Raw genomic sequence first — 12,899 nt, 5'->3', positions numbered from 1 at the left:
TGCAGTTGAGCGGATATAGTTGTCTGTCACACTGCACCCACACGCACACGTGTGATTGGAATGTTCGCTATGCCACTTTGTAATGAGGAGGTAAATGAATGCTGACACAGATTAAAGATGTACTGCTTTGTGAATGACTCATAATTGACAGACCTTTTCGGAGGCTCTTAGGGGGTTGCAAGATGGAGCCTGTTTCAGCAGCTCTGCAACTAGCCACAAGAAATGTATAAAGCTATATGCTAGTTACTTCTGCTTTCACACTGTTAGCACTGTTTTTGCTATAGCGAACTGGTCATTACTGTAAACGTGTTGTGCATATATTATTTATAGAAGGACATGTGAACGTTCTGTTATTCACTACAGCTCTGCACTGTAAATAAGCCTCCTATTCATATAAAACGGGGATATCTGACTGAGTGACAATTCCTATTTCTTATAATGCCACTGTTTTGAAATGCTAAACCGCGGTGTGGGTCCAGGAATCTTCAGGTCAACAGGCCAAAGCAGTCTGCAGACATATTTAGTGTGATGCCTTGGTTTTACATTGATAGATTAAAAGACATGTGATTGTATCTGGAATTGTAGCAAATGCTGAAGAATAAAAATGAAGGAATGTGCCTTCTAAGATACAAATGAATCACGAGTCATGGACAGTAGAACACACTGCATTTCCTTACATTGAAAGCCAAAAGAATGTCTTTTCCTTCATGTCTCACAATAAAGACATAAGTGGTGAACATTCTTTAGGATAGGTAATTAACCTGCGTGATTTCAAGAAAATTACTCTAAATGATAACCCCATTTTTTTTTTTTTTTTTTAGCAAAATCACCTAATTTATCAATTTCATTTTACCCAACTTGTTAGTACAAAGCATCAACACGGTTTATACACCACTCTGGCAACCCGTACGGTCCCGCAGATTCTTGAAACGTGTACTGTACAGTATTTGGTCCCTTGTGGAATTATGAAAGAACTGCAGGTTTTCTGAATATGTTTATGACTACACCCACACCCATTTCCTTTCACTTTATCTAACAACTACTGTACACTGCTGAGATATAATACGCATATAATAATATGTAAGACGTTTACATGTAACATACATAAACCAAATTACAAAAAATGATAAAAATTGGTTCAATTCAATTTTCAAACAAAGAATAACTGCAAGCTGCCAAGACTGCCTGTAAACAAATGCCGCTTAAAGATACTCTAAGAGGGTGAAACAGGTTACATTTATTGCTGAACTCACATTTGCACAAAACGTTAACAATGTTCTTCTATAAGAAGAAGACCCTAAATGGCCACGGAGTGAGGGGTATCCTGAAAAAAAATCAATCAATCAAAAATCTTTTTTTCACCCCATTTTAACAAATGACACGACAACCATTTTGAGGTAGATTTAGTTTCATTATTGACCAACAGGACAGAACTGGATATCTTATATTCCACAATTCATTGCATTCAATTAATCTGTCAACCATTCCAAGAATCAATCCACTCTATAGGGGTCATCACCTACCCCCACCCCCCTTCACTTATACGCAACAATTTCTGTCCCACAGACTGACCCAAATTTTTTCTTTTTTTTAAATAAATAAAATGACGAATAAAATCCACTGGTACACTACTAAATTATCTGGTCTTGATTTTATCACACATTAAGTGTTCAAGCACTGTGAAACCTAAAAGTATCTGTGAGGACATTTAATAACAGTGGTAGATGAAAGTACATTAAAATTAACCTGCAGATCCAGTACATTAGGTTGAGAAGGTTGTCAAAAACAGGAAAGTACATATAAAAACGATACCTGAAAATCCAGATATCAGTCACTCCTGATCACTGAATTGAACTGAATCTCACTAACCCCCAGGATAGCCGCAATAATGTAGTCTAAAATTTGTTTCATATAAATATTTCTTTGTAAAAACAAACCAAAATGAACTTTCAAAACATGATACGGACCACCTTTATATTAGCCTTTAAATGATTGTCTGTTTTTTCTGTGGTTAATACAACAATGCCACCCAGTGCTTAAACTGTTTACAGTGAACACCTTGTAAAAAATGAGCGATGATTTTTTAAAAATTTACAGCACCTCCATATATTGCAGATCCTATGTTTGTTATTTAGACATTACAATGATAAACAATTCCCAAAAAAGCCATAGGGGTGAGATGGAATATTAATGTACCCATTTAAAAATGATCAGTATCTGCATTTCAACTTTCCTTCTCTTTCCTGCCTCTGAGTTTGAGTGAGGGAGTAGCCGTGAGTTATTATTTACAATGAGAGAAAAAAAAATGCAGCTTCCTACAGTGCACAAGGGGGAAAAAAAAGGTTTGATTATTTGAATACTTGACCTCGGGAACCACAGAATACTCTGACAGCCAACTTATTCCAACAATGATCTACAGTAAATGTCTAGACTAAAACCTTGGAAGTGTTGCACATACTTCACTTGGCTTGCAATCATGTTCAAGAACTTCAGGGCAGAGGCAAAGTATTCTCACAAGCATACGTGTTTAAACATGCGTGCACATCTTTCTTGTGTGTCAAAGGCATGGGCACTGTACTATACGCTTTTCTATAATAGTAGTTGAGTACTGTAAGGTAGGCTTTGGGTCTGTCACCTGAGAAATAAGGCTTTTAGATTCTCAAAATGGTTTCCTTCTTTTCAGCTGTCTTATAGAACAGATTTGCTTAAGGTGAACCAGTACATGTAGGTCAAATCATGTTTTGTCCATGCTTATTTTTAAGGATCCTGGCTCTGTTTCAACATCAGTAGAAAGCTTTTTTTCCCCCCAAAACGTACGAAAGTGTAACCATATCAATTGTATAAAACAGTCGTTAGCATATTCAGAGATGACATGTAAACAGGTTCCAAAGAATATCTGTTATTTGTGTAGAAAAAGTGTATTTGTGTCCCAAAATTTTTTTACAGTATGTCCCTTATAAGATGCCTTCTTTGTAGCAACTATAAAAGGAAAAAATTAAAGACCATTTCCTACATGACTACATATTCATCCGAATATATTTCTTAAATACTGCAAATAAAGTCAAACACTGACGTGTTATACCTGTAACCGATCATTGTTAACCACCTCATTTATGAAGTATTAATTAAATAAGTGCCCAGAAAATATAACATCAGTTGCTTCTTGGCTTTAAGAAACCATCCAGTTGCATACCCATGTAAAGAATATACTTAAGCCTAAACTACTGATTGAGCCACATGACATCTCCATTATAAACACAACTACAATAAGCTGAAATATGCAACTTCTCACTGTGCTGATTTAATGCTGCAGTTAAAGAACCTGTCCCATTCATACTTAAGTGTATAACTGTCCTTGCAAAAATAAAAGTATGAAACAGTTCACATATTCTTGCACTGCTATCTCAATATCCCTTTATTCACACTAACTTAATTCATTACTGCCAAAGCAGTACCAAATGGTCTGGGCTCGTCTTATTCATTTAGTGACCTCTAGTCTAAGTTTATTACTCGATTATTTCTTTAGAATATCTGATCCCAAAATAAGTTAACAGACAACAATGAAAATATTTTAGTAAATAGAAAAAGAAAAAATGTACACGTTTTTTGTGATACTCTCAGAAATTCTGTGTTAAACATTGTTAAAAAGACAGAAAAAATATATGTGTGTATGCACACACATTAAATAAAAAAATAACTTGCAGTTCTTCAGAAATGATCTTAATGCTGCAGAATTTCACTCCTTCTGTGAGACTCCAGTGTAGCCTCGGTCAAAGACCACGTTACCAAGTTTTAACAGCAAAAGAAAAAAATAAGGTAGTACATTGAAAAACAAGTACAACTTTGAGAAAGCACAAAATAAAGAAAGGTCCAAGCTCCATTTCAAAGTGGTCTCGCACCAAAGTTTCCCAGGTAACTGCATGGGCGCTACTGCATGAGTGCTGCAGCTGCCTCTGCGTTTGAGGGCACTGCAGACATGAGGTCCCCTGCACCCAAGCAGAGGCCTGTGCTGAGGTCAGTCGGTTGGGGTGTTGATGGGTTGCTGAGTTGCGGGACCCGGCAGTCGGGGCTGATCCTGGATCAGCAGATCTGGGTGGGCTGCTCGGCGACAGCACGGCGGGCCTGGTGGGACCGGGTGCAGGACGAGACGTGGCGGTTGAAGCTGTCCCTCCACATGAAGCGCTTGCTGCAGACGCTGCACTCGTAGGGCTTGATGCCCGTGTGGATCTTCACGTGGCCCACCAGGTGGTGCTTCATCTTGAAGCGCTTGCCGCAGACGGCGCAGCCGTAGGGCCGCAGCCCCAGGTGCATACTCATGTGCCGGTCCCGCTGGCTCTTGTGGGTGAAGCTCTTCCCGCACTGGCAGGGGTACAGCTTGTAGCCCGACGAGAAGCCCGCGTGGGACGTGTCCTCCTGGGCGCCCCCGGCGGGGTCGGCTGCGTCCTCTCCCCCTCCCCCTCCTCCTGCGTCGCGTTCCGGGTCCTCGTCCAGGGCGTCGTTGTCGAGGGGACCTGCACCGTGATCGCCGGTGAACTCATCCATGGACGCCCCGTAGAAGTCCAGTGATTCCTCGTACCCCTGCCCCTTCCCCCGGCTCTGCCCTGGCTTGGCCCCCAGCTTCTCCTCCAGGTCTGCGCCGAACGGGCTGCCGGCACCACCCAGCTGAGAGTGGTCCTCGGTGCGGTTTTGGAGCCCCATGTCTGAGCCTTCAGGCTCTTCGGTGGCCCCTACCCCTGAGAAGCCATGGCAGCCCTCCTGCTCCATCCTCTCTGCTTTCACCTGGATCCACCTCTTGTGGGACATGATGCTGGGCTGGATGTAGGCTGGTCTGGCATACTGATACTCCGCTTCGTCGCCCCCTCCATCCTGCCCGTCCGGATCAGCACATGATTGCCCCTGCTCGGCTGACCGGGGGCTTCCAGGAGCGGCGCACTGCCCCAGCCCCTGTGGAGAGAAACTGTTCTCGTCCACTGGCTGATCCAGCTCTCCGTCTCTGCCGCCACAGGCTTTCGAGAACTCCGCTTGACCCGCAGTTGTGTCCAGGTCCAGGCCCTCACTGGCACTGTCCTCGCCGGGAGAGAGGTGGTCACTGCCGGATCCAGACCTGTGGCAAAGCACAGCTGGACTCCCCCCGAGCAGCTCGGTGCACTTGTCCACCACGTGCCACATCTGCAGGAAGCTGGCGGCTGTGAGGAAGCCCACGACCTCTCCCACGGGGAGCTGGAGGCTTCCTGTGTAGCATGACTGCAGCAGGCTCTCGAACACGCAGGGGTGCATGACGTCCGGCAGGACCACACGCATGCTGTTCTTCAGCAGCACCTGGTCGCAGAAGTATGGCGAGCTGGCCGCCAGCACTGCTCTGTGGGCTCTGTAGTGCCTGCCCTGGATCACCACTGTGATATCACAAAGCTGGCCCCGCTGCCGCTGCTGGTTTAGCTTTTGCAGGATGGAACAGGAGAAGTCTGGGAATTCCACGCGGAACGAATTTGCCTCTGACTCCATGGCAACAGTGACTAGACCTTCAGCAAAAACAGAGAAATTAAGTTAAAACAATTACAGTCCTGTAAAAGTCAGTTTCTTTGAAATATAGGTGTTGCTATTTTATTAGTATTATAACTGTAGGAAATGACAGAGAGGTTAAAGGTTAATTTTTCATTATATCCTCTTGTTTGTGTCCACATGACGCATAGGGCTATTCCTGTCTTCTGTCCATGCAGTTTCAACAGCAAGGGGAGCATTTACAGTGAAACTGAGGTGAAGAGAAAACTTGTATCTCCGAAAAAGGTTAAAAGGGCCGTTAAACAAAAACGAGGATACACCATAACAGTGTTCCTGACCGATACGGCGCTTTTCAACAGCCAACACACCGAGCGTAAACGAATTATTGTTCACCACTGCTTTGCCGCTCCAATGACCATACACTATGACTCAAGCTGTCGTTCGAATAAAAGGAATTTCACAATAGAATACCGAATGTTTCCTTTCTGACAAAGGCATGACAAAGTCGCATATACACAGCTTGTAATATTTTCCGAAGAAAAAATGCCTGTCTAAATAAACATACAGCCTACTTGTCAAAAGATAGCTAGCTCCTCCGCAACTAGTTAGCCTGCTTTCATCGGTAGCTTACAAACGAAGTATCTTGCCTATCTAGGTTAACTAGTTGGTTACAACTCTTGGCAACTTTATCAGTGAGTGATGTGATAACATTGTGTCTAGACATTAATTTTCTTTGACATCTAGCTGGGTAAACGTCCAAGTCCATACCCTTGCTTGCCAGGCAACTAGCTCGCTAGCTATCGGTAGCTTTTGTCACGAAGCAGCCTCGAAAGGGGAAAACAGCTAGCAAGCTAAAAACAAGGTTAAAACAACAGCCAGTGGATAACTTAAGTCTAGTTATCAATGAACGCTTAGAGGCCTATTTTTGCGTTGCCAGATGCAAACCGTGCTCATTCAACCCATATACTTGGCTGGCTAGCGGTCTGTTTAAGCAGGCTAGTTAGTTTGCTAGCGCTATCTGGCTAACGAGAATTCAACCTCTTCACACGCTATCGCTTTTACACAGCTCGCTAGCTAGCTAGCTAGCTAATACATGGTTTTGCATTCGGCGTGTTTTCCGACCGTTTAAGAAACATGTGACTGTCAGTCTATCTCTAAATGCGTGTGAAACCGATTGTTTCGTCTCACCCTTTTCATCATTTCCCAAATTTGTCGTGGAATCCACGACCAGCGACTTGATTGTCTTCCGAGTTCCACCGGATTTCGCTCTGAAATTGTGACCTCATCACGCAGCCAGGCTGGTTTTTCTTATCAGTGCTGCGCAGCGCTGTGCAGATTCACAGATGTTTATCACACAGAGATCGACTGCTGTGGCGGGCTTAGTGAACAAATGGAGCTATTTACTTTTTAACAGATTAGTGAATCTGCGCAGAATTTACGCAGCACATGTCCAAAGAAATAACAAACCCGGGGTCTCGCATGTCGCATGGCGCACACTGTAAACAAACTCCTCTTGCCTAACATGGTTGCCAAAACTTGATAAAACTTATGATTTTCCTAGAGCCAGGTACTCCCCCTCTCACATTGAATGAAAGTGTCTGCACAGCACGGATTAGACCTAATTTCAATCAAAATTTGCTCTTGAGTGTGACTGAAAAATTCAGGCAAGTGTATTTTTTTTTTCAAAATAAGTATTGTTCGTTAACTCTTATATTCTTGACGAGGACTGTTGAGCTTTATAGTTGAGTCTGGCTCAGTCCGTGCTGTAAACATGTCCAAACCTCTCTGCCTGTAACCTCCCATACGGACACAGGCTGCAAGCACGGTCATGACCAGCATATCAAAAGATGTTATCCTTCCAGACATGTGACAAAATCCATCACTGTCCTAGTCTCAAGTCATAGATATCAAATCTGCATCAAACCCAGTCACCAAGGAGTATGGAGCTGTTCTGACTGCATTGCACACCAGCCACATCCTTGTGATGGACTACCTGCCCTTTAACACTCTGCGCCTTGATTTGAAATCTACCTAGAACAGGTGTGTGCTTCCTGCTCCCTCACACTGATGCCAAGGCACCCCTGCTCAGCCACAACACCTTCCCATCTCCTGCTCTGAGTGGTTAAGGTCACAGCCTGTTACATGGTGTAGGGCCATTGCTCCTGTGAGCACATCACAGTACCAGGTGTCCTCCCTCCTTCCTGTTCCACATTAAGTGGCAGGATACCAACCTCATGGATCTCCATGAGGGAATTGGGTGTTTCCCTGACCATTGACAGTGATGTGGAGATGCCTTTGGTCATGTTATCACGGCAACCTAAGTGGCTTGTCATATTTTGCAACCTGTCATGCCCCACTGGTTTTGTCCATCATCCACTGCATACCCACATCCAATAACCTGGTATATAACCTCCAGCCTCACTGATGAGTGGCATCAGTAGCGTACTGTAATTTTCATCTAAACACAGCTGTTACCATTCACACAAATAATGCATTACAGTGTAGTTAGTTAATTACATTCCCTCAATACTGAGGGAGACGCATCCCCCTGCCGCCCCATGCTCTCTAAACTTACTGCACACCCATGGACATCAGTTGCAGTTTGCCTGTTGAATTTTCCCTTCTTGATATTTAAGATGAATTATCAATATCAACAAACAGACAATTAATACACATTTTAAAAAATCAGTTGCCCCCTTCTAAAATTTGATGACTGTCTGCGCTCAGCTACAAAATAAAGTGATCACATGGGCCCACTGTTCATTGACAGGCACAAAGAAATGAAAGCGGGTGAGATGACAACCAAGCTGCTTTGCATTTTTATTCATTTTTTTTGATACGCCCAAATTTACTCTTCTTTGTCATTTAAATAGTTATATCACTCTATTACTCAGTTATTGAATCTCGATTTCATCTCATAAATTGTTGTTCAATTTTTAAGTCTGCCAGTAAGGGGCGCTGCAGGCTAACCTTAGAAAGCTGTCTGGCCCTGGACTCCAGCTGACCAGACATCAAATTGAAACCTGTGCTGAGTTCTTAAATTAATCAAAATCCAAAAGTTTAGACATGGTTAGAGTACCACAGTTTTTACATTCAATAGAAATAATTTTATGTTTGCTGCATTAGAGCATCTTAAACTTATTATGTATTAATTAAACAGTCAATGCCTTACACAAGTAAATCAAAAGAAACATTTGACAGTTGCACTTCTTTAGCAAATGTTTGATTACGTTACTGCTGGCATGCTGCCATTTGAATAATTTGTGTTATATAAATTCAATATAACATTCAATATAATGATGTAACAAACAACAACACTGTTTTGTGACAATTTGTTACTGATCTGCCTATATATTTATGAATGTCCCATTCAAACTATTTACATGGCAGTCTTATACTGTTACAATGTTGCTAAAGCACTGCTCTTGAGTATACAAGAGCAGTACACCAAGACTACACCAAGACTTCCACATCATGCATGATGGCCAGAAGCCTGCAGGTCCCAAATCCAGATGAGCTAGTGCTGTTATACTCTTGAGTGAGGTGCGTAACCTCACGTTTCTGTTAATATCCAGCTGTATAACTGAATAAAATACTGTTTGCTAAGAGACAAACTATATATCCAAGCAGACTTTTAATCAGATGGTAAACTATGATTTAGAGAGGATATAAGCACCTCCTACACATCAGATTTCACTTTTGTCCAGGTGTTGTAATCATATATTGCTGCCTTGTCAATTTTCACTGTATATAGAGAATAATATTATTGAGAATAATAAGATTATAAGTAACAGAGAGTGTGTATTCTGACTATGCAGGTGCTATGCAGTATGAGATGTAGATGTCCTTATAAAGAGCAGACACTACACCTGACACTGATGTCAAGTGCTGGGTATATGCTGTTGTGGAAGGCTTGTTAGCAGCTGTTGAGGAACAGTGCACACAGTAGACAGCACATGTGGTTCATTTCCACACTGTTCTGAGGTGAGCTGTGCTGGAGAAGATGTTGAAATACCAAAAGTTGAAATACCAAAGAAAAAAGAGACGGAGAAGATGTGTATTTGAGGTGATTCCAGTTTGATCATCTCTGGCAGAACAGAACAGAAAATAAAACACATTGTGACACAGTGTTGGCTCTTGGTGAATTGATGTTCTCGCAAGCTAACTAATAAACTGTTACACAAAGAACTTCAGTCTGGAGCGTGGTCGAAGATGAGGTAGAAACAGGTTTTATTGATGGTCTTCAATACAGCAAGACTTCATACATGAAGGTCGGCTTCAGGTACTACACGCACTAAGTCTCACTTAGAGTCTTAAGCCTTGCACACTCGTCCTCACGCTCAGTCTGTCTCTAGTGCGGCTAGGTAATTCTCGCACCCACACCTAGATATATGTACACGACTCTGGTCCGTGCCACGTTGTTGTTGCGTTGCTTCTGTACTAAACAAAGAACAAAGAACATCTTATACCATCCCTGAGCTGTCCAGAGTGGTTAATTATAACTGTCCTTGCATCGCCTAGAGTCTGGCGCCTAATTGGAAAAACATTGCTTCTGAAGGTATCTCTAGATTGATAAGGAGTACACTCTGACCCAACTCCTCTTTGTCACAGACACTGACAAGGGAGGCAGAGTGGGAGAAAGTTCAGCCGGGTAGAGAACCCCTATATCACCTAAGAACAAAACCTTTATTATAAAAGAAGCTTCTAGGAACTGAGGTACCTTGGTTGTGCTGATCATCCCAAATGGTTAAACATGTCATGACTAACCTAATACTGAACTACAGCTACATGAGTGATTTCTACAGCTATATGAGTGCTCGAAATCATAGGCCTCACCGTTGGGACGGCCTTGTGCCACGTACACACTTTCAGTGTGCCTTGTGTGCATGATTAGTTCAACATAGCAGCATCTCTTGGAAAGTAGGCCACAGGTCACAACTCCGTGAGCGGCCTAAAAACTACACAGTCACATTATACACTGTGCATACTAATTCTACCAAACTAATCAGTCTACCAATATAATGAGCACTAAATAATCACCACTATTCTTCAGTCCCCCGTCTGATCATTCCCAAACTCATCAATGATCACAAAAAAGGAAAGTGATTATATGTGATAGATAAAGTGATTATATATATAAGCGAAGCGAATCTTATACTCTCAAGAGCATAGGCATCTTGCGTTTCTAGCATTAATAAAAGGAAAGGAAAGCTAATAGAAAAACGAAGTCTCAGTCAAGTTCAACGTCGTTGTCATCTGGGCCACACGTGCAGGTGTCATAGCTCTGCTGACCAAGCAGGTTACACCCTTAAAAAACAAACATATGCCCAAAATCAAAACAATAAAAGGTGTCACAATCTGAATGATCTGGGGTAACAATTCTCCCGCCCAAGATCCTAACCATGTCTCCCAGCTCCACTTCTGAGATGCTTTTAAGTGGGCCACTTGCTCGTAAATGTCTTGTACATATGTGGTGACATTAACAAACGCATCTGGTACATACGTGCAACATTCTTGTTTCAAAACTGCACATGTTCCGCCTTTATCTGCCAGAATAATGTCTAAGGCTATGCGGTTTTGCAACGTCATTTGACGCACTGAATGTAGCTCCTGATTTATCAGTGTCAATGCTCCTGCTGTATCATTAGCAATTTTGTCTAAGGCAAAAGCCATCTGCCTAATCTCATCTAATGCGACAGTAATACCATAAGTTGGAACTAATGAAGCAAAGAAACGTTGAGTTGGGGTAGCAACAGTTTCTGTGCTGTGGAACACGTCCCTCTTACCTCTATGCTTGATGTTAACCATACGCATAGCTGGTACTACATATGCCGTATAGCACGATCCTGACCATTCAGCAGGCAAATATGAATAAGCATGCTTCCCACAAACATACATTGTCCCATTTGGAGCGGCTTTGTCTTCAGCTCCTAAATTTGGCATTAAAACGAACAAGGATATTACAGCAAAATGTCCATGCCAATGCATCGCTTCCCATGGTCTTAAAGTAGAAAGACTATAGTTACATGAACTTCGTCCCAATGCTGTTTCAACTTCATGAGTCACTCTAGCGATTTCAGCAGTGTTAAGCACTGTACACAGTAACTGAAGGCCATCACTGGGATGCAGGCGATAGATGTGACGCAAACGCTCAATTGTTGTCCAAGTCTCCATCCCTGCCTTGCGTGGATGCTGCAGGCCTTCGGACCACTTATCAATTTCTTCTGGCTTGCATGCTTTGTGAGCGTAGATCATCTGATCCCCGTGCCTTTTCACCACTAGGGGCCTTAAGCGCCTTTCACTGTTGGGCTCAGAATCATCTGCAACAACCGTGCTTTCCTCGTCATCATCACTAGAGGCGCCCATTGCCATTGCTCTGAATGCATATCGTCTTTCAAACTGAACTGCTTCCTCCATTTCCGCATACGGGTAGACACTGTAGGGAGGAGCAGTGGGGCAGGCGTGAGCTCCCCTTTCAACTGTAGCTCCGCCCCTGCAGTAGGGCTCCTGCTCCTTCCCATTTTCTCTCAGTCTGCCTCTGAGCTCCGACAGCTCCTCTTCTAGCCTCTTGCATTTCACATTCTTTTCTCTTATCTCCTCAGCCAACGCCCTGACATTTTCTTTCTCGTGACTCAATTGCCTCTCAGACTCCGAAATTACTTGCTTTTCGTATCTTTTCCGCAATTGACCCAACACCACCAAAGTTAATGGCACTCTTTCTTTTTCAGGCACACGTTGCGACTTTCCCCAAGCTTTCTTAACATCATCAATTGGCCACACACCACCAGATTCAAGCTCAATCCCATACTTTTGCTCAATCTCTTTTTCAACTTGTTCCAATTTAAAAGTGGACCGCAAATACGCCGTACTCATTGCCACCATTGTCTCAAAATCAACATCGGGCGCAGCTCTCCCACCCTTCTCAGTAGTAGGAATCTGCTCCGTTTTGTCAGCACCAGGTTCAGAGTTTCCCTGAGCACCCGCCATTATCATTAATCTCAGGCTGTTGTCACACCAGTGCTAGTTCTCTCACTAGGAAAACTCAGATGTCTTTTACACACTACTCTCCTCCTCCCGGAGAGTTTCACTCCGTCGGTTGTTTGAATAGAGCTCTTTATCCAAACACCGTAAACCACAAGATATATACACACACACTCACTCGCTCACTGTCGACAGTACAAAAACACATAAAACAAATAAAACACATCAACGTCTAGACAGCTCTTCCGTTCCCTGACGGGCTTCTACAGATCTATTTCAAACTGTAGGAATATCGCGATCTTCCGTGACAAGGCACGTGCATCCACGAATTCAAGCGTACACATACAAATGCCAATTTTCCACCAGTGTACCCTTACTCGTAGGATATCCGCTATAGCGCTCTCCCAAAGGAGCTATGC

General features: G+C 43.0%; 1 protein-coding gene across 1 annotated transcript; it reads right to left on the bottom strand.

The window, feature by feature from the left end:
- Nucleotides 1-3,680: 3,680 nt before the first annotated feature.
- On the bottom strand, nucleotides 3,681-6,755 carry LOC118778277 (zinc finger and BTB domain-containing protein 43-like). Its single transcript, XM_036529743.1, has 2 exons — nucleotides 6,688-6,755; nucleotides 3,681-5,519 (listed from the first exon to the last, which is right to left on the bottom strand). Exon 2 carries the CDS (start codon nucleotides 5,500-5,502, stop codon nucleotides 4,081-4,083), a length of 1,422 nt encoding a protein of 473 aa, XP_036385636.1. The 5' UTR covers nucleotides 5,503-5,519; nucleotides 6,688-6,755; the 3' UTR covers nucleotides 3,681-4,080.
- Between the last annotated feature and the right edge of the window lie 6,144 nt (nucleotides 6,756-12,899).

This window comes from Megalops cyprinoides, chromosome 5 (genome assembly GCF_013368585.1).
Source record: "Megalops cyprinoides isolate fMegCyp1 chromosome 5, fMegCyp1.pri, whole genome shotgun sequence".
Taxonomy (NCBI): Eukaryota; Metazoa; Chordata; class Actinopteri; order Elopiformes; family Megalopidae; genus Megalops; species Megalops cyprinoides.
The sequence above is the reverse complement of the archived record's forward strand: the minus strand, read 5'-3'. Positions and strand labels throughout refer to the sequence as shown.